General features: G+C 37.4%; 3 protein-coding genes across 5 annotated transcripts in view; 2 read left to right on the top strand and 1 right to left on the bottom strand.

Moving 5' to 3' along the window:
* urb1 (URB1 ribosome biogenesis homolog) overlaps positions 1-2,661 on the top strand; it is a 37,013-nt gene extending 34,352 nt beyond the window's left edge. The window contains exon 41 of the mRNA XM_082180602.1: positions 2,402-2,661. Within this exon, the coding sequence (XP_082036728.1) occupies positions 2,402-2,562 (161 nt within the window). The 3' untranslated portion in view covers positions 2,563-2,661. The remainder of the gene's footprint in view (positions 1-2,401) is intronic.
* A 468-nt stretch (positions 2,662-3,129) lies between these two features.
* On the bottom strand, positions 3,130-7,201 carry mrap (melanocortin 2 receptor accessory protein). The gene is made up of 4 exons (XM_082180756.1): positions 6,243-7,201; positions 3,738-3,878; positions 3,568-3,664; positions 3,130-3,304 (listed from the first exon to the last, which is right to left on the bottom strand). Exons 1-4 carry the CDS (start codon positions 6,460-6,462, stop codon positions 3,244-3,246), a joined length of 519 nt encoding a protein of 172 aa, XP_082036882.1. The 5' UTR covers positions 6,463-7,201; the 3' UTR covers positions 3,130-3,243.
* wdr62 (WD repeat domain 62) overlaps positions 5,426-22,690 on the top strand; it is a 37,022-nt gene continuing 19,757 nt past the window's right edge. For 2 of the 3 annotated variants that reach the window (XM_082180614.1, XM_082180613.1), the window contains exons 1-18: positions 5,427-5,841; positions 6,053-6,144; positions 8,220-8,282; positions 8,371-8,428; positions 10,359-10,529; positions 11,939-12,076; positions 12,539-12,721; positions 13,838-13,998; positions 15,521-15,710; positions 15,786-15,935; positions 16,732-16,895; positions 16,978-17,069; positions 18,101-18,226; positions 18,334-18,404; positions 20,352-20,473; positions 20,659-20,734; positions 20,842-20,953; positions 21,087-21,150. In XM_082180614.1, coding sequence (XP_082036740.1) covers positions 5,695-5,841; positions 6,053-6,144; positions 8,220-8,282; positions 8,371-8,428; positions 10,359-10,529; positions 11,939-12,076; positions 12,539-12,721; positions 13,838-13,998; positions 15,521-15,710; positions 15,786-15,935; positions 16,732-16,895; positions 16,978-17,069; positions 18,101-18,226; positions 18,334-18,404; positions 20,352-20,473; positions 20,659-20,734; positions 20,842-20,953; positions 21,087-21,150 — 2,180 coding nt within the window. In that variant the 5' untranslated portion in view covers positions 5,427-5,694. Of the gene's footprint in view, positions 5,842-6,052; positions 6,145-8,219; positions 8,283-8,370; positions 8,429-10,358; positions 10,530-11,938; positions 12,077-12,538; positions 12,722-13,837; positions 13,999-15,520; positions 15,711-15,785; positions 15,936-16,731; positions 16,896-16,977; positions 17,070-18,100; positions 18,227-18,333; positions 18,405-20,351; positions 20,474-20,658; positions 20,735-20,841; positions 20,954-21,086; positions 21,151-22,690 lie in introns of all 3 variants that reach the window. The other variant, XM_082180612.1, reaches the window with a different exon arrangement.

Genomic DNA, 22,690 nt, shown 5'->3' with positions numbered 1-22,690 from the left:
TAAATAGCAAATGTATTTGCGCCCATTTGTTGGCCCATGGGCTGCTGGTCTGAAAACGAGCTGTGTTCAGGCGCATTGTTGGAGCGGCACTATTTTGAGGAACTGAAATAGACTGAGCTATTGACCTACTGAAACCTGGTCTAAAGTCAATGGGGCAGTATTTTTTTGTTATTTAAAGAGTGCATTAGTGATGTGCGCCTATAGGCGGGTCCACAACGCACGTACACTCTGCTTATTAAACACGCAGCAGCACTCAAACATGGCAAATATTAAACATTAAAGGATTACAAAGTAAAATTTTAATATTGTGTACATAAAGATATGGTGGAATCCGGCTTGTCTCGTAGATGGTCTTTAACCTCGCGCACGAGCAGATCCGTTTCCTCGCTAGAGAAGCGTTCAGTTTTTCCGCTTGCAAATTCCTCCATGTAAATAGCGAATCCGCCATGACGCGAGCGCAACTGGCTTTTAAAGGGAATAGGAGATGAGACTCTGATTGGTTTATTGCACGTTGCGCCCAAAACACACCCATTACTCATTAAGAGAATAGGGACAACCCTTTTAAACCATGCGCCGGGAGCGCCGACCATTTTTCCCTTCGTTAAACTAGCAAAAGTGGATTTAGACACGGCCTGAGTGCACTTGAGGTGTGCGCTTTAGACCATGAGCATCTGGGGTGGGGAACGTTGGTCCAGGAGGGCCACTGTCCTGCAGAGTTTAACTCCAACCCTGAAAAAAACTCACCTGATTGTAGGCTTAGTGAGACATTGATTATCTTGTGTTTGATTAGGGTTGGAACTAAACTGTGCAGGACAGTGGCCCTCCAGGACCAACGTTCCCCACCCGTGGCTTATGGCGCTTTTCCACTGCATGGTACGGTACGGCTCGGTTCGATACGGCACGCTTTGGCGCTTTTCCACTGCATGATACGGTACGGCTCGGTTCAGTACGGCTCACTTATGACGCATTTCCACTGCATGGTATGGTACGGTACGGCTCGCTTCGGCTCGCTTTAAATGGTACCACCTCTGTTGAGGTTCCAAGCGTACCGTACTGATACTAAAATGTGACGTGAAAACACTGCAGATCACTGATTGGTCAGACAGAATCATCACTACCAGCGTCATTGTATTTACAACACGAGACATTAAACCCGCTAGATTTAAATAGCCAGTAGACAACAGCCAACGCTGTAGCGCCTGTTTTAAAAGTATTTGCTTCAAAAAAAGAGTATAAACTTAAAAAAAAAGAAATGGCTAAATCGTGGTCAGTGGACGAGGTGCAGACATTCCTCTCGTTGGTTGCCGAGGAGCGGATGGGGAAACACGGAATGAAAAATTCGCATTTAATATGATGATGTCATGGCAGTAGAGACGGCAACTATAACGATCAGTCCCACCCACTTTGAAGCGGTACTAACTGCAGTGGAAAAGCAACCGAGCTAAAGCGAACCGAACCGTGCCGTACCGAGATAGAGTCGTACCACGCAGTGGAAAAGCGGAGCGAGCCGAACCGTTCCGCGCCGAGTCGAACCGTACCGAGCCGTACCATGCCGTGGAAAAGCGCCATTAGATCCTTAAAATAGGGCCCTTGATGTGCTTCGACTGAAATGTGAACGCAACATGGACCAAAGACATCTAAACGAACCGAAAACAGGATGTGATGTCAGTGATGTCTTAGTTGGTCAGAACAAAAGTGGATGTTACTTGTTCAGACGACATTTTCCGGTGAAAATTCTAATGTTGGTCATACTTCCAAAAAGTAGAATCTGTGATTGCGAATGACAGTCTCCACACCGACTGACAGACACACATTCTCCTCAAAACATTGGATTCATCCGCGCCGTGCCGAGGCACAACCCACATAAAATTCCGCAAATAACTGCAATTGCAGATTTCGAACAGAGATGGCGACAAAGAGGAAAAACTGTGGACTGCAGCTTTAAATTGTAATCATATTTCACTATATTACTGTTTTTGTTTGTATTTTTAATCAAACAAATGCAGCCTTGGTGAGCAGAAGAGACTTCTTTTAAAAACATTAAAAATCTTACAGATCTAAAACTTTTGAACGGTAGTGCAGATATTTGTAATCAATTACGATGTCAATAGTTTTGTATCGTACAGTTGTTTCTGTCACATGCAGTTTCATTCACTCACTGTAATGAGATTATAGGTACGCTCTTCCCACCCAATTTTAGATACTTTTTTCCCTCTTGAGAGCAAAGATGGGAACATTTGCTATTGGCTGGATAGTTTGGTTTACAGCTCTTTATTGAAGAATGTTTTTTGAAAACCCTGTTAAGATGATGAATGGGGGAAAATGCATTTGTTGAAACGGTCTATAATCACTGTGGCATCTGTTTTTCCACTGAAATATTGTTTGTTTGTTTTGTTGTCAGAAAGCGGCCTGAAACTGCTGTCTCTGTACATCTATGAGCTGTGGAGTGGCGCTCGGTCACCTGACCTCCTGCTGACCCACGCCAGACTGATGCGCAACAGGACGCCCACATCTCAGTCACTGCCCATGTGTGAAGAGATCCTGTCTGCGCTCGACCCCTGACGTGCTGCGGCATCAGATTATCACGCTAAATGGTAATAGAAGATGTTAAGTGGATCTTTTTGTAATTTTATAATTTTAAAATAAAAAAGATGAACAGGCCTTTTGTGTTTGTGTTTTTTGTGTGTGTGCCTATTAATGATTTCAGTATGATTGCATTTACATTGCACATTTTTTATAGTTTAGCATTGATAGACTTTTTTTTTTGGTACGGCCCAAAAAAAACCCAACCAATATTTGACTGTTTTGTTTAAAAAAGCTTGTTTCTGCCACTAATAAATAAATAAATAAATAAATAAATACAGTATTAAAGGTACTCAGAACTCGCATATCTCTCAGAACTGTGTGATATGAACTCACAATTGCAAGAAAAGCCACAATTCATAGTTTTTCTCAGAATCATGAGATACAAACTAGGGCTTATAAAGTTACCTTTTAGTAAATACTGTGTAATAAGGGTTACATTTCAGAAATATTCTGAAATGAATATAATAATCTGATAATCTGATTTTCCATCACTAAATTATATGTATGTATATATATGAGAGATATGAGATACAGACACATTGATCAGGATATCATGGTTTAATGTCAGTTTTCTCCAGTGTCTGTTTTCACTCGTGTTCAGAATCAGATCTCATCATGGCTTTAGTGTCTTCGTGAAGTTGATTCTTATTTGTATCTTTACTGAGGAGATCCATAGCCTTTCATTAATGGCAAACCTGATTTTTTGACACGAGGACCCCTATAAACAAATACAAATATAATAATATTCACTTCATATATTTGTTGGTCTTTTGATAAGCTTTATAGACGGATTTTATCAATTAGCTGAGTATGTCTATAGATTCAACATGTCTTGTTGGTTATTAAAAATCAGTATTAGAATTATAATTAAATTAGAAACCATGAACAAAGCAACTGCACAAATAAAATATTTTTAAACAGTGAATAATGAACATATAAATAAACCTGTTTATACAGTGAAATTAGCTTTTTCATTCTTACCTTGGTAGTTGCCCTGTGTGTGAGATAAGTGACAAAATCAAGAAGAAGAAGCCAATAAATGCAGCTAGAATGACCCAGAATATTAGCACAACTGAATCTAGAGAGAGGAAGACAGTTAGACGTCACATCAGCTGAACTGTGATCAAGAAGAGAGAGTTAGAGTATCTCACATCTGTTGTACTTCAGTGCACTGGCGTTCACAGAGACTGGGTCCACGTAGTCGTAGTAGTACTCGTAGTCCAGCACGTATTCAGACTCAGGCTTAGTGGAATTCTTCATTGTCTTTCGGTTCGGTGATGTTGTGTGTGAATCTGAAACGCCACCAAAAGCCTGAGTGATTTTAAATCCTTGATCCCACCCAGGACAATCACAAGCCACACCCCCTTTCACTATATTGCTATATTAGACTAGATTCTCTACATTTATTATATATAGGTGAGTTTCTCTTCAGTTAAAAATAAATAAAAATAAATCAATGAAGGAATGGATGAATAAATGATAACTATTATTAATTAATTAAATTTGTGTATAATGATTATTAATAATATTTTTTTTGTTAAATGACAATAATAACAATTAGGATTATTACTATTACAATTATTATTGTTGATAATTATTTATTAAATAATAACAATTATAATTATTGTTTATACTAATAGATTATATATATATATATATATGTGTGTGTGTGTGTGTGTGTGTGTGTGTTTGTGAATATAGGATATTTCTGATTTAAACTTGAACATTTCTTATTCAGGTGAATTTCTCTGAATGAATGAATAAAGAAAGAAAGAAAATGATTGTTGTTATTACTGTAATAAATAATAATAATAATAGTACTATTATTTTTGTTAATTGTTATTATTAATTTAATTATTGATACAAAATTATAACAATAATAAGATGGATAATAACATAAGTTAAATAATAATTACAGCAGCCTTAATAATAATAATTATGATGATTATTATTATGTATTATTATAATTGATTATTATTTATTAAATGAAGAACAGTAACAATTATTATAATTAGTAATAATTATAATAATTGTAATGATAAGAATGAATGCATAATTAAATCAATAAAATTATTATTTATATTATGAATTTAATAAATAACATTATTATCATTGTTATCATTAGTTTAATTATCAATAATAAAGCTATAATTAATTATTATTATTATTTGTTAAATAATTACAACAGCTAATAATTATAATTATTACTATTGTATTGATTATTATTGATGATGATTTATTAAATAACAATAATTAATATAATTATTGTTATTGATACTGTTTTTATAATAATAGTAATTATTAATATTATTATTTGTGTTATTTCGTAAGAATAAACAACGATCGTCAGAAAGATTTTTTTTTTTTGCTGCTAATAACTAAAATGTATTGCAAAAATAAAGTGAAAAAGGACTTCTAGCGAGTGCTTTAAGTCTAAAGAATCAGTGAACCAAAATATAGCTAGCATCCCCCACAAATATTTTACGTAAATTATTTGTGTCCTGTTTACAAAATAAAAAAAAACATCAAACATATAAATGGTGTTACATTTCAAGACCGTAATGTAGTGTCTATCCTAATGTTTAAACCCATTTATGTCATTTTGAAAAACTCTAAATGATTCTTGCTTTCATTATGTTTATGATTAATGATCATGTGTTCAAAAATTATGCGTGATGGATTTATGATCACAACTTTTGCAATGATGATAATAAGTTAAGACGTCTGGGCAAACCCATAAATGAATCGACCAATAGTGAGTGAGCTACACGAATGATCCCGCCTCCCATGCGGGATTCATCCAATCACAGAACACAGTGTGTGTTTGAAACGGCCAGTCTCAGATCACATTACATGGACTTCATTGCCTACAGCTGTTTGTACATTGTCGAAGTTTCGTTTTCAGCCGAAAATCAAATAGAAGTCATTTCATCGAACTTTATAAACTAAAACTTTTGATCCACAATCAGTATTAGACAGAGTATAAACTATTCGAGCTTTCGCGTGTCTGATCAATGGACAGCATTTAACGCGTTTTAATTGCAAACGAATATGTGACTTTAGAGTGTGGATTATTAATTGACCCGTTTTAAAGAAGAAAGTTGCACTATGGCGGATGGAGCAATGGTGTTCGGGGCGAGTCTAAACGCAAGTTGCTTGACCTCTCGAGCAAGGAAAGTCAATAACAGCGTTTCAATCCCAGCGAACATGAAGAGAAAAACCCGACAGAGCAACAGACGAGACATTCATAACCGGGTATGAACAACACCACTCATGATTCACAGGCCAGAAAACTCAACGACTCTTCCTGTTTCTACGTTCGTCTTCATGATGTTTGTTATTGTTTGTGTGTCGCTCATACACAACTGCACGTTGCACAGCCTGTTTATTGTATTGCGTTTAATGTTGACGTGCATGAGATGGTTAGATGTATGAAGTGCTTCATGAGGTTGTATTGTGATTGCAGGTCGTCCTGGAGAAGGTCCTGGGTATCAGTGCCTCCAGCAGCAGTGCTTTAACCTGCGACCACAACACGGGCTTAGTGGCTTATCCTGCTGGGTAAACTTACGACTGTCTCTATACGTGTTTTCTGTGTCCAAGTCCACACTTAAAAGGCATTATAAGTCACTCAAAAACGAAGACTGCCATTTACTCACACATTTGACGTTCTTTTTGTCTTCGTTTGCAAAACAAAAAGTGCATCTTTGAAAGATTTCCTGACTGTTGTTTTTCCTTATAATGGAAGTGAATTATGACTGGAGCTGTCAATCTCAAAACTGACAGGCCCAAAGTAATCCACACGATCTGTGTGTTGTGTTTCTCCTCTGAAGCTATGGTTTTGTGTGTTGGCAACAAACCGAAATTCGGAAATATCATATCAAAAATGGTGCCATCAATGATAGTTCTTGAGTCATGGAAGAGTCAATGGCGTTTGATGCTACATGAGTCAACTTGCGTCTGTTTCCCTAACTTATAACGACTTTAGAAGTTCACCCATAAATGAAGATTATCCAATAATTTACTCTCCCTCAAGTCATCCTAGGTGTATATGACTTTCTTCTTTCAGCCAAACACAGTCGGAGTTATATAAAAAAATATCCTGGCTCTTCCAAGCTTTATAATGGGAGTGAATATTAACAGATCTTTAAGCCCAAAATAGCACATCATCCATCATAAAAGTAATCCATATGACTCCAGGGTTAATAAAGGCCTTCTGAAGCGAAGCAATGCGTTTTTGTAAGAAAACTATCCATATTTATAACTTTAAAGCCTGTAGTCACTGTCTTCGGGTAACGTCCGTACGCGAGTCTAGTTCTGGTGGAAGAGTGACCTCTGACCTGATGTAGCGTAAGCTTAGGTGAGAGTAAACGCCTCTCGCGGTTCAAACTAATAGGGTTGGGCAACAAACTCAAGCTCCTCCGATCGTCTTAGACTTGTGACTGGTGTTTTATTTTGCTCTATCTTCTGCGCTTCCACGATTAATAATGTCGGACGTCATTCTTCAGCCAGAACTAGACTCGAGACCGGAAACCAGTGATTCTAGTGTATAAAGTTATAAATATGGATTTTTTTTTTCTTACAAAAATGCTTCACTTCAGAAAGCTTTTATTAACCCCTGAAGCCGTATGGATTTATACTTTAATGATGGATGATGCACTTTTTTGGGCTTCAAAATCTCAAATGCTATTCACTCCCATTATAAAACTTGGAAGAGCCAGGATATTATTTCATAACTCTGATTGTGTTTGGCTGGAAGAAGAATGTCATATACACCTAGGATGGCTTGAGGGTGAGTAAATTATGCGATAAATTAAATTTTTGGGTGAACTAAACCTTTACATTAAGTTTGTTGCATAAAGTTTTCTTATGATGTCTGAATACTTGAAATATAGTTGTTTGGAGGACTTTTCTTGTCTTTTTTTTTTTTTCTTCTATGTTTGGAGCTTGACAGCTCCAGTCCCCATTCACTTTCCATTTATAAGGAGAAACCTGCAGCCTTTCTTATTAAAAGTGCTAGAATAGTTAGGCTATACAGGTTTGGAACAACATGAGTAAATTAACATTTTTGATCTCAGGTGATCTTTAAACTTTCACGCAACTTGTGGTTATTCTGCTTGGACACCTGTGGGAACAAGAGAGAAGCTTCAAACTAGTATAAAAGAAATGAATACTTTTATTCAGCGTGGACACATTAAATTGATCAAAGATGATAGTAAAGACATTTTATAATGATACAAAAGATTTCTATTTCAAATAAATGCTGTTTTTTTAACTTTCTATTCATTGAAGATTCCTGAAAAAAAGTTTCCACAATTTTTAGTTAATTTAATAATGTTGAATACACTGAGCACCAAATCAACCTATTAGAACGATTTCTGAGTCATCAAGAGACACTGTAGACTCAATTTAGCTTTGCCATCACAGAAATAAATTGAATGATACTTTACTTGCATATTAATAATTTCACAGTATTACTGTATTTTAATCAAGTAAATGCAGCCTTGTTGAGTAGAATAGACTTTTTTCAAAAACATTAAACAAATTGTACTCAACTTTTGAACAGTAGTTAATGCAAACTGTAAATTATTACTTTCATCTGTGAACTAATGCAGATATGATGATGTGTGTTTCAGTTGTGTTATTGTCATCCTGAGCCCAAAGAAAAACAAGCAGACTCACATATTTAATACGTCCAGGTAATCAACACGCGTATTGTCTTACTTCAGTAGCGTAGTGTTGTACATTGAAACTGAATTAAATCCGAATCATGTGTTTGTTACTTAGGAAAACCTTCAGTGCCTTGGCTTTCTCGCAGAATGGAAAATATTTGGTCACTGGTGAGGTAAGTGTTCTGAGATGTTTAATGAGGGCCAGAAGAATGACGACTGTGCTGAATGCCCTTAGAGGCAGTCTCTCACTGATTCGTACGGTTATCTTCTGTATATGCGGTAGAGGAGGGCTCATGTCTGGGCTTCTCCGTGCGCTCCGACACATTCCTGCTCCCCGGTCGTCATAGCGAGGCCCAGTGTCTATCCCAACTTGGAAAACCAACAGAGAATCGCTGTAGCGACAGCAGATCACAAATGCAGTGCAATGCCTGCTTTGCTTTTTTTAGCCATCTGACTAATAATGCTGTGTATTGCATTGGGGAGTTGGCAGATAATTAAAAGAATAGGTCACTCAAAGAAAAGAAAAATAGTGAAAAAAAACCACTGGAAGATTCTTTAGATTTTTTTCCTTGTGCGTTTCACAGAAAGAATAGCCTCGAATGGGTTTGGTGTGGCAGTGATGCAGATTTCTCAGTTTTGCGTGAACTATTTCTTCAGCGGTTTAAGTTTGAGCGGAGTCACAAGATTTAGAGGCAGCTGCGTTTAGAGGAGGATTAGTCACCATTTAAACTCTTGAAAGGCACATGTTGTCCTACATTCTCTGACATATGATTATTTATCGGTGGCTGCTTTTTCCACTCATGCTTTTTCTCACTATCTGTCCGAGTTGAAAACTAGTAAATAAAATCAAATCAGAAATAGCATACCGTCATACTATTTCTGCAGTGTGTACGAATAAAATATCCAAATGACCTAGGACATTAGCCTAAAATAATGTTTTTAATACAGCAAAGACTTTATATATAGAAAGTCATGGCGTCACTGCAGCTGCTGTTAGAAGCTTCTGTTGCCATAAAAACATTCAGTGTTCTGAGACGCGTGCTTATGAAATATACAGGGGTTTTTACGCTAAGAAATATTTATGGGACAGTTGATGTCAGATTTTGTTGCTGTTCAGCAAGCAGTTTTTGAGATTTCAGGATTCCCCCTTCAAGTAGACAGGACTTTGTCTAGGATGCCAAAAATAGCTGCACGGAGGCGTTGCAAATATGGCCGCTGAGTGAACAGAACTGAGCCACAATAGAGTACACGTCTACTTTTTCAGCACCATTGGTTCTGGATGCGTTTTAATTTTTCACCTAGGGATTTAAAAAAGTTTTTGTTAATGGGTAATAAACATGAACCGAACAAAATCGGATAACGATACAAAGGTACAGGACTGCACTTAACCTTTTTATGAGAAAAAGAACTACAATCCCATGAAGCATTGCGAATGGCATAACTCTAAACAAATATAAAGCTATTGTTTTAAATATTTGTGTAGAATCAATTTATTCAGTTTATTGCAAAATTTATATAAAACATTTAAGCAGTTTGATAGCATAGTGAGATTGAAGGTGTGTCCCATTTTGTGTACTTGTGCACTATTCGGGGCCGTTTTGTAGTGTAAATAGTGTCAAAATAACCATAAATTCATACACTAGATGTTTTGTATATAGTACAAGTACATAGTGTATGGTGTGTCATTTGGGACACAGCTCGACTATTTCGTCATTCGCAGTGCATTGTGGGATTGGCGGGGCTAAAGAGTTCTTTTAGAGTGTTTTGCTTGTTTTGTTTCTCTGATTGGTGGAGATTTTTGCAGAATCATGGGTAATGTAGTTTTTCATCATAGATGCCGCTGTTAAACGCTAATAATGTGAACTGATGGCTTCAACAAAGAACAATCTCTTAGCCCACAGTAGGTCTGTCTTAAAAAGTCTGTAAGTTAGCATTCAAAAGAAGTTCCCCTATAGAGAAAATAAATAGGGTTTTTACTCTCGTAACCTGATTGGTGCACTCTGTATAGTAGGGTAGACAAATCTGGATGTGGGGAACTACACATTTATTATGATTTCATGCATTATTTTTACTCTTCTTCATCTGTTCCCTGTTGCTGGGCAGAGCGGGCACATGCCCTGTGTGCGTGTGTGGGACGTGGCAGAGCGGGCACAGGTGGCAGAGGTCCAGTGCCACAAGTACGGGGTGGCGTGTGTGTCGTTCTCCCCCAACGGGAGCTATATAGTGTCTGTGGGATACCAGCACGACAGGACCGTCAGCGTCTGGGAGTGGAAGGTGGGTGTGACAAACGTCTGCCGGGATGCTTTGAATAGTTGTTTAACCCCAGAAATGTGATATTGGACTCTGAGTTTAAGATTGCAAAGACAATAGTGTGTTTACAGGCAGTGTATTAGTATTCTCTTGACAACTTTAATTTCTACATAGGCTTGAAAACGGTGTTCTTGCAATTCTGTCTGCTACCGCTAATGTTGCAGAAATTACATGCTTTATCATAGTTTAATGGAAATAGCAAATTAGTTAAAATGTTTTCCCCTCTGAGGCCCTGTGTACACCTGGTATTAATGCGTTTTGGTTGATCGGATCACAAGTAGACGAGAGACACGTTCCCGTTTACACCTGGTGTTTTAATGGCGTTTCTCTTTGGTCCGCTTTCAACCACTTCTGTCCTGATTTCTTCGAGGGGAGGGTCTATGGGTGGTAAATGTGTTTTTCGATCTAATGGACAAAATAAGCTCGCGCAATTTACATATGAACACGCAGGAGACGATGGGAAAACTCACAGAGCAGCAGCTTTAGTTTCTGATCTGACAGACGCAAGATCTCGCAGAACGCTGTGAGTGTGTGTTAGAAATCAGGAATGGTGAGAGAACATTGCGCTTGGTACAATTATAATCTTCAAACCTAACTTGGGTCTCCATCTGACAAAGTTTAAATCCCGTCTGGCTAGTGCGCTTCCCATAATGTTTTTGACTACCCCTGGAAGTGGTGGAAAGTGGACACTTGTGATCCAATTAACCGAAACGCATCTTAATACCCAGTTTAAACGGGGCCTAAAAAAGAAACTTTAAAGAGTCATTGGAGACTTTAGATCATTGGACTTGGAATCAGGAGTATTATGATGTCATCATAGCTAATACTGTCTTCAAATGCTTGTGGGAAGCTCTGTCCGGACAGCTTTCAAAGGATACTCGAGCGCGGATGGACGAGTTCGACACATGCGCAGTGCAATTGCTTTTTCATACTCTACCTTGAACAAACTACATAATTATATTGTGAACAATAACCTGAATTCAAAATGAAAATGATTCATTTCTATCACTTACTTGCACCTGGTATCACAAATCAGTGTGAAAGCTGAGTGACTTTACCCCATTCCCTACAGACTTGCTTTCTCTTGTTCTCCATATAGAGATCATAGATATATGTAGGCTATATTATTATTATTTGTACTATATTGCACCATGTTTAAACTTTGCATCTCATATCTGGAATTTTGCGTTTTCCAGTTAGTAAATAAGACGTCACTCACTTATTCATGTGAATCTGAACTCAAAATGAGGATATTTGCTCAGGGAGTGTTGAACACTGCATAGGGAACTGCCAATCGGGACGCAGCTTGTGAGATTTAAATGTGCAAGAACACATATATATATAATGCTTTTAAATCTTCTCCTTGCTTGTAGAAGGGGACTGTTATCGCATCCAATAAGGTGTCCAGCCGTGTGCTTGCTGTATCGTTCTCGGAGGACAACAGCTACTTCGTAACGGCGGGGAACAGGCATGTGAAGTTCTGGTACCTTGACGCCTCAAAGGAAAGACGGGTGAGACGCTTGGCACATGTTGCTACAGTCCACAGATGCACTGAAAATCCATTTTAATATATTTTTTAAATGTTATGGATCTTGAGATGTAGTTGTAGAGGGACAGGGACAAGTAATTACCCAAAATGGCAGCATCCTTTTAAGATTTTAATACATATAAGCATATACACAGATGTTTTATTTTTGCATGCTGTTTTATAATGTGCAACACACTGAGGTGCAAATAGCATCTGCCACTATCTTACACCGGTTTACACTTCGTGCAACGGAAATATTGCCATTTACTCTAAATGTGAATAGCATCTGCAAATTTTAGTGTTTAGTGCAGTTTCCTTTGTTTGCCCACATCCTTCTGTGCCTGGGTTTTCGTTTTCTAACCAAATGGAGCACAAAACATATGCTCACGTTTTCTTCATGTCATTGGTGGCGATTGTCACCTGTTGTCCTGGTTGTGTCCTGCAGGTGAACAGCACAGTGCCTCTGATTGGTCGCTCAGGGCTGCTCGGGGAGCACCAGAACAGTCAGTTCTGTGGTTTGGCGTGTGGCCGCGGCTCTATGGCCAGCAGCACCTACTGCATCACACACACGGGTCTGCTGTGCCAGTTCAACAGCAACCGACAGCTGGATTCCTGGGTTGATCTCAAGGCAAGTCACGCACTGTGCCTTCATTTCATTGCTGTGATCCATTCAAAACCCTTTCATTGGGCCGGGTTGACAAAATCCATTTCTTGATTTTAATCTGATATCGATCCTAAAATCAAAACGTCACTTAACATTTTGTCATATTTCGCCACCCATCCAAGAAATGGCAATAAGCTTTGTTGCTTTTGATATATAACAAAGTGTCAGCTGTCAAATTCTGCCCGTTTTATTATGAAATTCAAATGATAAATACAGTTTTGGCACTCTTTAATGTGACTGCACGAAATAAACATGAAGGTAACTTGTATATAAATATACAGTAGTGGCCAAAACTTCACCCTTTATTCAAATATTATATATATAAAAAAAAAATGTAATGACAGCCAAGTCAATAGTTTTTATGACACCAATTGTCATTAAAAAGTAATTTATTATAAACTTATTATAATAACTGTCTTATGTACAACTTAATGTTTCTATTCAAATCAGTTGATAATTGTAAACTTTAATATTATAGTAATGTACCAAATGTACCCTGTATAGTTTACAGCTTTAGTTGAGATTTTTATCCTTGAGGAAAAATTTACATATATTGCACCTGATATGTTTACAAATGAACTGATATCAAATTGAATCGCAAACTTGTGAATCAAGTTCAAATCGAATTGTGAAATTTGTATTAATGTCCAGCCCTACATTTTGACCCCACATATTTTGGATTTGCCTTTTCAGCAGTTCATTCCCAATTGCCCTGTAAACTTATTTATTTACTTGCATTATTTATTTTACTTTTTAAACTCAGGCATGAATATATTTAGCTGATTTAAATCTATTTAAATTGCTCTATATCAATCATTTTAAATATTTATATAATGCCAGTTAATTTTAGAATTTCAGTTGATCATTGTAGGTTTTTCCCATCGCATTGAAGAGATAAAATTCCACATCCAGGCATGGATGATAATCTGTGTGAGTGTCTGCATGTGGAACTTTATCTCTTCAATGCGATGGGAAAAACCTACAATTGTTTGCATTTTGTTCCCCTTCCTGGAGCACCAACACCATATAGGATGTTATGTGTAAAGTAAGCTGTCATGTGTCTTTGTTCTGCTTCTGTAGACGACGTCAGCGCAGTGCTTGTCGGTGTGCGAGACGTTTGTTTTCTGCGGTTGTGCTGACGGGACGGTGCGTGTGTTCAGCCCTCAGGACCTGCGCTACATCACCACTCTGCACCGGCCACACTGCTTGGGAGTCGATGTGTCTCAGGGCACACAGCCTGGGTAAGAGACTCTCAGACCCGCCTGGGCTGGAATAGAGCTAAAACCAACATACGTTTGTTGATTTAAAGGAGTTTTATGATGCTTTTTTAATGTTTTCCTCCTTGATCATTCACATTTGTAGAATCTGACTCGTCTTTCAACCGATGCTTGAATACAGATAACATTATTAACTGTATACAATTGCATAGAAGCCTAGGAAGCAGAAGCTCGTGATTATGGTATGGGGCGTTACGTTTTTGACACACGCTTAAGGTGTTTGGCCAATCAGAGCACACTGTTTTTTTTCCGGAAGGAAGGGCTTTGTAGAAATCGGCTTGTTTTTAGGCAGACTGGGAATAGAGGAGCTGCAATAATGTACAGTATGTAAAGATTGTGTTTTTTAACCTTAAAGGATTTATAACCTAGTCTAGTACACCCAATAAACAAAATATTTAACTTTTAAAATAGCATCAAATGACCCCTTTAAACTTTTCAATCAATTGGTTAAAAATGCATTGGTTTCCTTTTCTTGCAATTTAACAAAACATTATTGTTTGCATTCCTATGCCATTTAAGTGTCCTGATGTTAGATGCAGTCGCATGTTAAAATTAGTGCAGCTTTGACAGACGTGTCATGAGACCACTGTGTTTTTGTTGCATTTCCATCTAGCAGTTTTTGAGTGAAAAGCAAAGATGATTAACGGTTTCTGTAATTAAAAATAAAATAAATCTCCTGCTTATAAAGGCTGTGTGAGCGAGTGAATGAGGATGTGGGAGGAGAAACAAGATTTCACGTCTAGTCCAGTGGAATATTGTAAAGCTTGCAACACAAAATAGAAAGCCGACATATGGCTTAATCCAGATTTATGATCTCACTTACCTCTCATTCTTCACAAATCCAAATGTTTCTATGTTCGCTACCATTTATACTAAAACTTTTATTCTTTGTACTTCACTCGTATGCTAAAATCTATGTTTAAAAAGTAACACGCAAAAATGGCGTATTTGGCGTACCTTAACTTTGCATTATAAATCACAGCACGTTTCAGATGATGAAGAACACAACTTGTATTCCACAAAATACGATACTTAGAGTTCAGAGATTATAAGCTTTAACTTCACAACTGTTCCAAGTTTAATGTTGATTAATTTTATTTACTTGGCATTCATTGAATTAAACATTAACTTAAAATATATAAAAACTTTAGTTAGTGCTAAAATAGCAAAAACAAAATAAAAACTATAGACATTTATAAAAAAAGCTAATAAAATTATTATTAAAACTTTAACTAGAATTAATATGAAAATAGAATATATAAAAATAAAACAATTCGAAATATTAATAAACTTTAATGGTGTAAAAAAAAAGATTTTAAAATATTAACAAACTATTATAGTGTCAATGATATTAATACATTTCATTACCAGTGTTCTTGTGGTTTGAATGATCTCATATGTATAATTGTTTAAACATTTTCCATTAAACATCATGTTAAATCAAACGTTAAACCTCAAATGTTGCATATCTTTTCTCTTTTCATAGGCATTTGTTCGGTGCAAACCCAGAAGCACAGTATCCAGATACCCTGGCTCTAACCTTTGACCCTGTGACCAGGCACTTGACGTGTGTGTATAATGACCACAGTGTGTACGTATGGGACGTGCGGGACATTCGCAATGTTGGGAAGGTCTATTCAGCTCTGTACCACAGCGGGTGTGTGTGGAGTGTGGAGGTGCGTTACTCACAGACCAGTTCATGCTGAGATTATCAGATGAACCGATTTATGAATGCATAATATCCTCTGCAGACCTACCCTGATCTTGAAGATTCATCAGCATGTCTGTCGCCTGGATCTTTCCTCACCTGTTCATCTGATAACACCATCCGCCTGTGGAAAAGTGAGTCCCCGCAGAGTCACGGCTCGGCTCTCGGCCTTCGACACAACCTCTACAGCCAGGTACGGACTACTGCTAGACTGCATCGGGGCGGGACATCACCGTTTACAAAAAATATCATAATTTGTCTGAACAGCAGAGAATGCATATTTTGTCATCTTAGTTATTTGTTTAGGGTTCGTACGGTCATGAAAAACCTGGAAAAGTCATGGACTTTTAAAATGGCAATTTCCAGGCCTGGAAAAGTTCTGGAAAAAGAAATAAACCCAGAAAGTTTTTGGAAAAGTCATGGAAATTGGTTTTACAAATACCTGTATAATAGAATCTATGAATTTCGGAGTTTGATTGCAGTTAGTGCGCATAGTTTTACTAATGCCCCTCGTTTTCCAGAACTAAATTTAGGCCGTGGTTTAATTGATAATATTGCTTAAACAAATTATAGTACTCAGGATTTTCATGACATTATGTTCACAGTCGTAGGCACCAGTTACCCATCCTTATGTCATCCTAAAAGACTTTCTTTGAAACACAAATGAATATATTAAAGTCATGAAATCAAAATTGACCCTATTTACGTTGTTAGTGCACATTATTAGTCTTGTGGTGAACAATTAATCCATGCAATTTAATACACAGGGAAAAAAAATGCTTTGTCTTTAATAAAAATAAGAAACTTAGCTTCAGCTCTGATGTCAGTTTGATGGCTTGGGTTGAATATCCTTAAAGGGTTAACATTTAAATTTTTGGGTGACTTGGATTAATCCACTTGATTCATATGGAGAAACAGAGTAAATGATGACAGAATGGTTTGCCAGAGTCTTCTTGTTCATTGATTGATTGTATGTGAATGTGTTTCAGGACATTGTAAGGATAGTATATGTGGACGATGACACGCAGTTCCTCAAAGCTGAGGCTGAGAAAGCTGAGGGAGGAGGCCAGGATGGTAAATCTGGGATCAGGGTGATGGAAATCAGCCCAGATGGACAGCATTTGGCTGCTGGAGACCGCAGTGGGAACCTGAGGTGAGAGGAATGAGGGGTCTGTGCAGAGAACTAAATCCTAAATCTAAATGTATATATGCTGAATCAACGGTCTCTTCTTCAGGATCTTCGGCTTGCAGTTTATGGACGAACTGCTGAAAATCGAGGCTCATGATTCGGAGGTCTTGTGTCTAGCCTTCTCTCCGAATGAGACCGGTAAGTGAGTCTTTATTTCAAATACATATTTTGTAATGCACAAGGGATACTTCGCCATTGGCAAAATGAGCTTTCAATAAAGCTAGGCTGCCTATGCAGTAAGGCGATTTTTTTTTTTTATTATTTTTTTTTTTTTTTTTTTTTTTTTTTTTTTTTTTTTTTTGGTGCTACCTTACCAGAGAGAACTGAGAAAAAAGGCTATTTTGCCAAAAAGGTCGGGGAACACCCATAATGCACTGGACATGCTGCTGTCCAAGGCCACTCACATCAGTCTGCTATGGATACGCTTGACCAGAGTCAAATACTGCCTTGCTTTAGTAGGAAATGCCTCTTGGCAAACTTTCAGTCATAATGGTGTCGCTTGTATTGTTCCAAGGTGCAAGAATTCAGAGAGTAAATGTTTAGCGGGAGTTACTTTCGGTTTCCAGTGAAGGATCCAACGTGTTGTGGGCAGTGGCTAAAAGCTGAAAAGAATAATAAATACGGAGAGAACGCCGTGACGGAAAATGTGAAAAACCTCTGTGCTTGTAGTCAACGTTTTATGCCAAAAGGAGAGGAAAAACTGAAAGAAACTGCCGTTCTGTCAGTTCGGCCCGAAGCAACACAGTCGCATTCAGATAAGAGAGCTGTTGTTATAGTGTTGCTTTTTTACCATAATTCTGTTGAAAGAGTTGACAGTATGTCAGTATGTCTCTATTTTCAGAGATAATAACCCTACCCTTCCAATAACTGTTCTGTTAATAACCCTCTGTCGATCTGACGGTCTGTGGGCGGCGATACAACATGCGGAAATATAATCTGTAGTTTTCACAAAAGCCCTGGAGCTTTCAAAAGTCTGCCGGATGACTTTTTTTTCCTTTTTTTTTCTCAACATGAAGTAAACATTGTTCCTTTTATTTATATATAATCGGTGAAGAAGAGAAATGTATACTAGTGTTAGACATGCTGAGTCGTGATCGGCTCATTGTTGTGTATAACACTACAAATGGTCATTATCTACAGTGCAGAAGAGAGTGTGTTTTTCCTGTCAGGTTTGCATCTGTTGGCTTCTGCAAGTCGTGATCGGCTCATTCACATCTTTGACATGGAGAAGAAATGCAACCTAGTGCAGACGGTTTACGATCATTCGGCCTCCATCACTGCCATCAAGTTCACAGGTCAGTTCACAGTCGATAAACACTCAATGTTCATATACAAGAGATTTGCTGCTGTTTTCCACACATTTCAAGCACATTTCTTGTCTTTCGTGCACGTGTTTTTGTAGGTCTGAGTTCAGAGTTGTGTATGGTCAGCTGTGGCGCTGACAAGAGCATCTATTTTCGATCTGCTGAGAAGGTGAGGATGAAGGGGTTACTGTTCAGATTTGTGTTACTGCTGTAATGCTATAGAGGTATCTGATTATATCCACTGCATAGAGGTTTCACTCGGATAGATAAGCATCCCTGGAGCAGATCATTCAACATGTCATCATGCTTTTGGAGATATTCAACAACAATTATGCAGGCTAAATATGCCCTGGACTTCACATTCTAGTTTTTTTATTTACTTATTTTATATTATCAATTTATTACCCTCTGATACATCAATTATTAAATCAAGAAGGGAAAGAAAAAAATGCTTAATGATTTAAATAAATTAATATGGTACTCTGTTAGATTTAAAAATAATAAATAAATCATTATTTATTTATTTATATATATATATATATATATATATATATATATATTAGTGGTGGGCCGTTATCGGCGTTAACGTGCTGCGTTAACGCGAGACTCTTATCGCGCGATAAAAAAATATCGCCGTTAATCTATTCTCCAAGTTGGGTTGGGAGATGGCTCTATATACTACACAAGCTATGATGACGCAATCTACCCGCGGCCGCGAGGTAAACCCGGCTGCAACGCATATTCGTCGTCATCTTAAGTAAACACGGCTGAAAGTGAAAGCTGGTGAAAAAGATCGGTGCAACATCCATTATTTGGACTTGGTTCGGGTTTAAGCCGTCAGACGAGCAGCAGCAAACTATATACAGAGTGTGTGGGGTAACAGTTCGGTAAGTTAACACACGACTAATCCGTTCGACCACCTCAAATTCAAAACGAAACATGATATCACTGAATACCAGCGCGCGCGTATTATTCCCATTCCAATATATCTTAGTGGTGTAGCACATAATCTCGATTTTAAGAATCGTTGTTGTGTTTCTTTTTAACTGAAAAGACATCAGTTAGACAATATTCAAATTTAAAATTTGGGGTTTCATAAACTCCAAGCCATAATAAACATTAGACCTACTTAAGTCTCTGCAGCTAGTGTACTTAAATTTTATTTATCTGCAAAATTATGTTGTATACTTACAGTTTTGCACAATATATGTTCTCAAAACTACATACACCCTTTAAAAAAAAATACATTTAGCAGTTGTTTAGCATGGGTCTATGTAATCTGTTCTGAAATGGTTTTATTATAATATACTGTATATCGTTATCGCAGGAGGCTGCAATGTATATCACAATATAGATTTTAGGCCATATCGCCCATCCCTAATTGATAGCCTATAGTAGTTGATAATAACATAGGCCTACCTAATGTTGCCTACGGACGGTAACAGTACAGTAGTAACCTTTTACAGTCTATGAGTAGAACAGCTTTCTCAAGCAGTTTGTGATGCATTTTGGAAACAGGAGATGAGCCCCTGGTCTAATGCGCCACCTGGCTTGAGAAACCCGTTCTCAAAGACTTACTTTTATAGTCATTATTTGGGTAGCACACATATTCTGAATGCCTTCGGCAGAATTCAAATGAGCCATTTTAATCTAGATTAATCTAGATTAAAATTTTTTATCTATGCCCACCTCTAATATATATATATATATATATTATTTATTTAAGATCTAAATGCTAGGTTAATATGTTAGTTAGTTAGTTTACAAAAAAGACTGAAATTGAGGAAAACGCATCATAGGGCCCTAATTTTATTTTTGCTAATCTTTTAAGGTATGTAAAATTGTGTAAGTTCCATGACTTAAATTAGTTAGACATGCTTTTTTAAATAATTTAATTAAATCATTAAAATGGAATTTTAAATGGAGGGAAAAAAAACTAAATGGTTAAGAGGTTTTAAAAGACCTGTCCGCTGTAGTGGACATCATGTGTCAAAGGGTTCATCTGAAAAAGGAACATGCAAATAGATTTACTTCTGCCTTTGATTAATCTGCCTTTTAATGTCACTTTTTTCAAATGTACTTTCTAACTATTGTTGTTTTGTGTCTCTTCTCAAAGACCTCGGAGGGCTTGAACTTCTCTCGATCACATCACATAGTGGAGAAGACCACACTGTATGACATGGACCTGGACGCCACACGCACACACACGGCCATTGCGTGCCAGGACCGCAACATTAGGTAGGGCTTCGTGTGAGGTGTTACTACCGCTTATACTGTAAACTTCTGATTGAAAGGGTCAGTTCATATGTTTGTTTGTTTTATGCTCAGTACAATAATAATTTGTCTGCTTTCAAGCATAACAATGACATTATCAAATCTTCAAAGAGTTATATGTATGAATATACGTTCTTTTGTGTTTTCAGAGTGTACGATGTGAGGAGTGGTAAGATGAAAAAGTGTTTCAAGGGCTCCCTGAATGATGATGGGACACTGCTCAAGGTGTGTGTGTGTATAATGCTGTTTGTGTAACTGACTACCAGAGTAAATTATGTTTGCAGTCAAAATCCTTTGCACTTTTGGCAATAAAATTGTTTTTCTGCTCTCAGGTCCAGTTGGATCCCTCTGGGATGTTTCTGGCCACCAGTTGTTCAGACAAAAATATCTGTATCTTTGACTATGAGTCAGGCGAATGTGTGGCCACCTTATTTGGACATTCGGGTATGTTTATTTTTCTTAATCAATGATTTCATTCTGACTCTTCAGAAGTATGTATGTGTCTGTGTGTGTATATATATATATAATTTTGTTTTTGGCTTGTCTTATCGTTGACCAAACTTTTATTCTCCCTCAGAAATTGTTACGGGAATGAAGTTCAGCCAGGACTGCCGGCATCTGATCACCGTATCTGGTGACAGGTAAATCTTTTAAATGTTGTTTTTTACTTTTATTTTATTACTGATTTTTCAAGAAACTGTTTTATACAGTATTAAAGAAAAGGCGTATACATTCACCATTAAATATTTAACATTTTAATCCGATATCAAACAACATACAGACGTGGATTGAAGGATTCCTGTGGGTCCTTAAAAAGCCTTGAATATCTTAAATGTTATAACAAAAGTCTTAATTATCATTTTAAGAGGTGTTAAATTTGGGCATGGATAAACAGGAATCATCACACAGTTAATGTTATTATTAACCTTCAATTGGCGATGATTTAATTAAATTGATCATTGAACGTTCAAAGTCAAAATGTGGTGTGTGTTCAGAGCTGTTTGCAATCAATAAATACCTTGTTTTTGTATTAAGCAATTGCTTATGATCTTCTTTTGTTGACTTATGGCAATGTTTACTTTGTTTTTTTAATGTTTTTGATGTTTGAAAGTGTATTTTCTCATCTTTTGGAGTGAGCAGCTTTGAGTAGTAAATACATTTTGAGCCACATATGTTGAAAAACACAAGCTGTGTTAGGTGGCTGAAGTAAATTAGATAGACTAAGACAAATGCTTTTGACATTTTGATATTCTAGACTTAGACTTAGACTTAGACTTATCTTTATTAATCCTTTGGGATGACTCCCGCAAGGAAATTGAAAGTTCCAGCTACAGTTTTTAGCAAGAAGAAAAAGGAGAAAAACAAAAACAGTACAAATTTCAAACAATACAAAAAAAATTTTGAACAGGACAGACATACATATAACATTCATAATCATAAATAAATTATTTTAAAAAAGAGTCAGTATTGAGTCCAGTGTTAGTGTTATTGTTATAATGATATGATGATATAGTGACCAAGCATAATGTAAGTCCAGGTGTGTATATATATGTATATGTATGTGTATGTATTATATTGTCTTGTGTTGTGTTATCCTCTCTGCCCTATTTCCTCCTCCCCCCAAGTGAGGAGTTGTATAGTTTAATGGCATGAGGGACAAAGGAGTCCTTAAATCTGTTAGTCCGGCACTTGGGAAGGAGCAACCTTCCACTAAACCGGCTCCTCTGAGTGCTGATGATGGTGTGCAGAGGGTGGCTAACATTGTCAATAATGTCCAGCAGTTTATCCAGTGTCCTCCTCTCTGCCACCATCACCAGTGTATCCAGCTTCATACCGATCACAGAACCGGCCCGCCTGATCAGTTTATCCAGCCTGTGGGTGTCCTTCTTGGATATGCTGCTCCCCCAGCACACCACAGTGTAGAAAAGGACACTAGTAACCACAGACTGGTAAAACATGCCCAGCAGTTTGCTGCAGATATTAAAGGAGCGCAGTCTCCTCAGGAAGTACAGCCTGCTTTGTGTCTTCCTGTACAGGTGGCTTGTGTGTATTGTCCAGTCCAGTTTGTTATCCAGCCACAATCCAAGGTATTTGTATGAATTGACTACCTCCACCTCCATTCCCTCCAGCAGGACCGGTCGCGGACTTGATCTTGTCCTCCCAAAGTTAACGACCAGCTCC

This window comes from Leuciscus leuciscus (assembly GCF_965113295.1).
Source record: "Leuciscus leuciscus genome assembly, chromosome: 9".
In the NCBI taxonomy this organism is placed as follows: Eukaryota; Metazoa; Chordata; class Actinopteri; order Cypriniformes; family Leuciscidae; genus Leuciscus; species Leuciscus leuciscus.
This window is presented reverse-complemented; position numbering and strand designations above follow the sequence as displayed.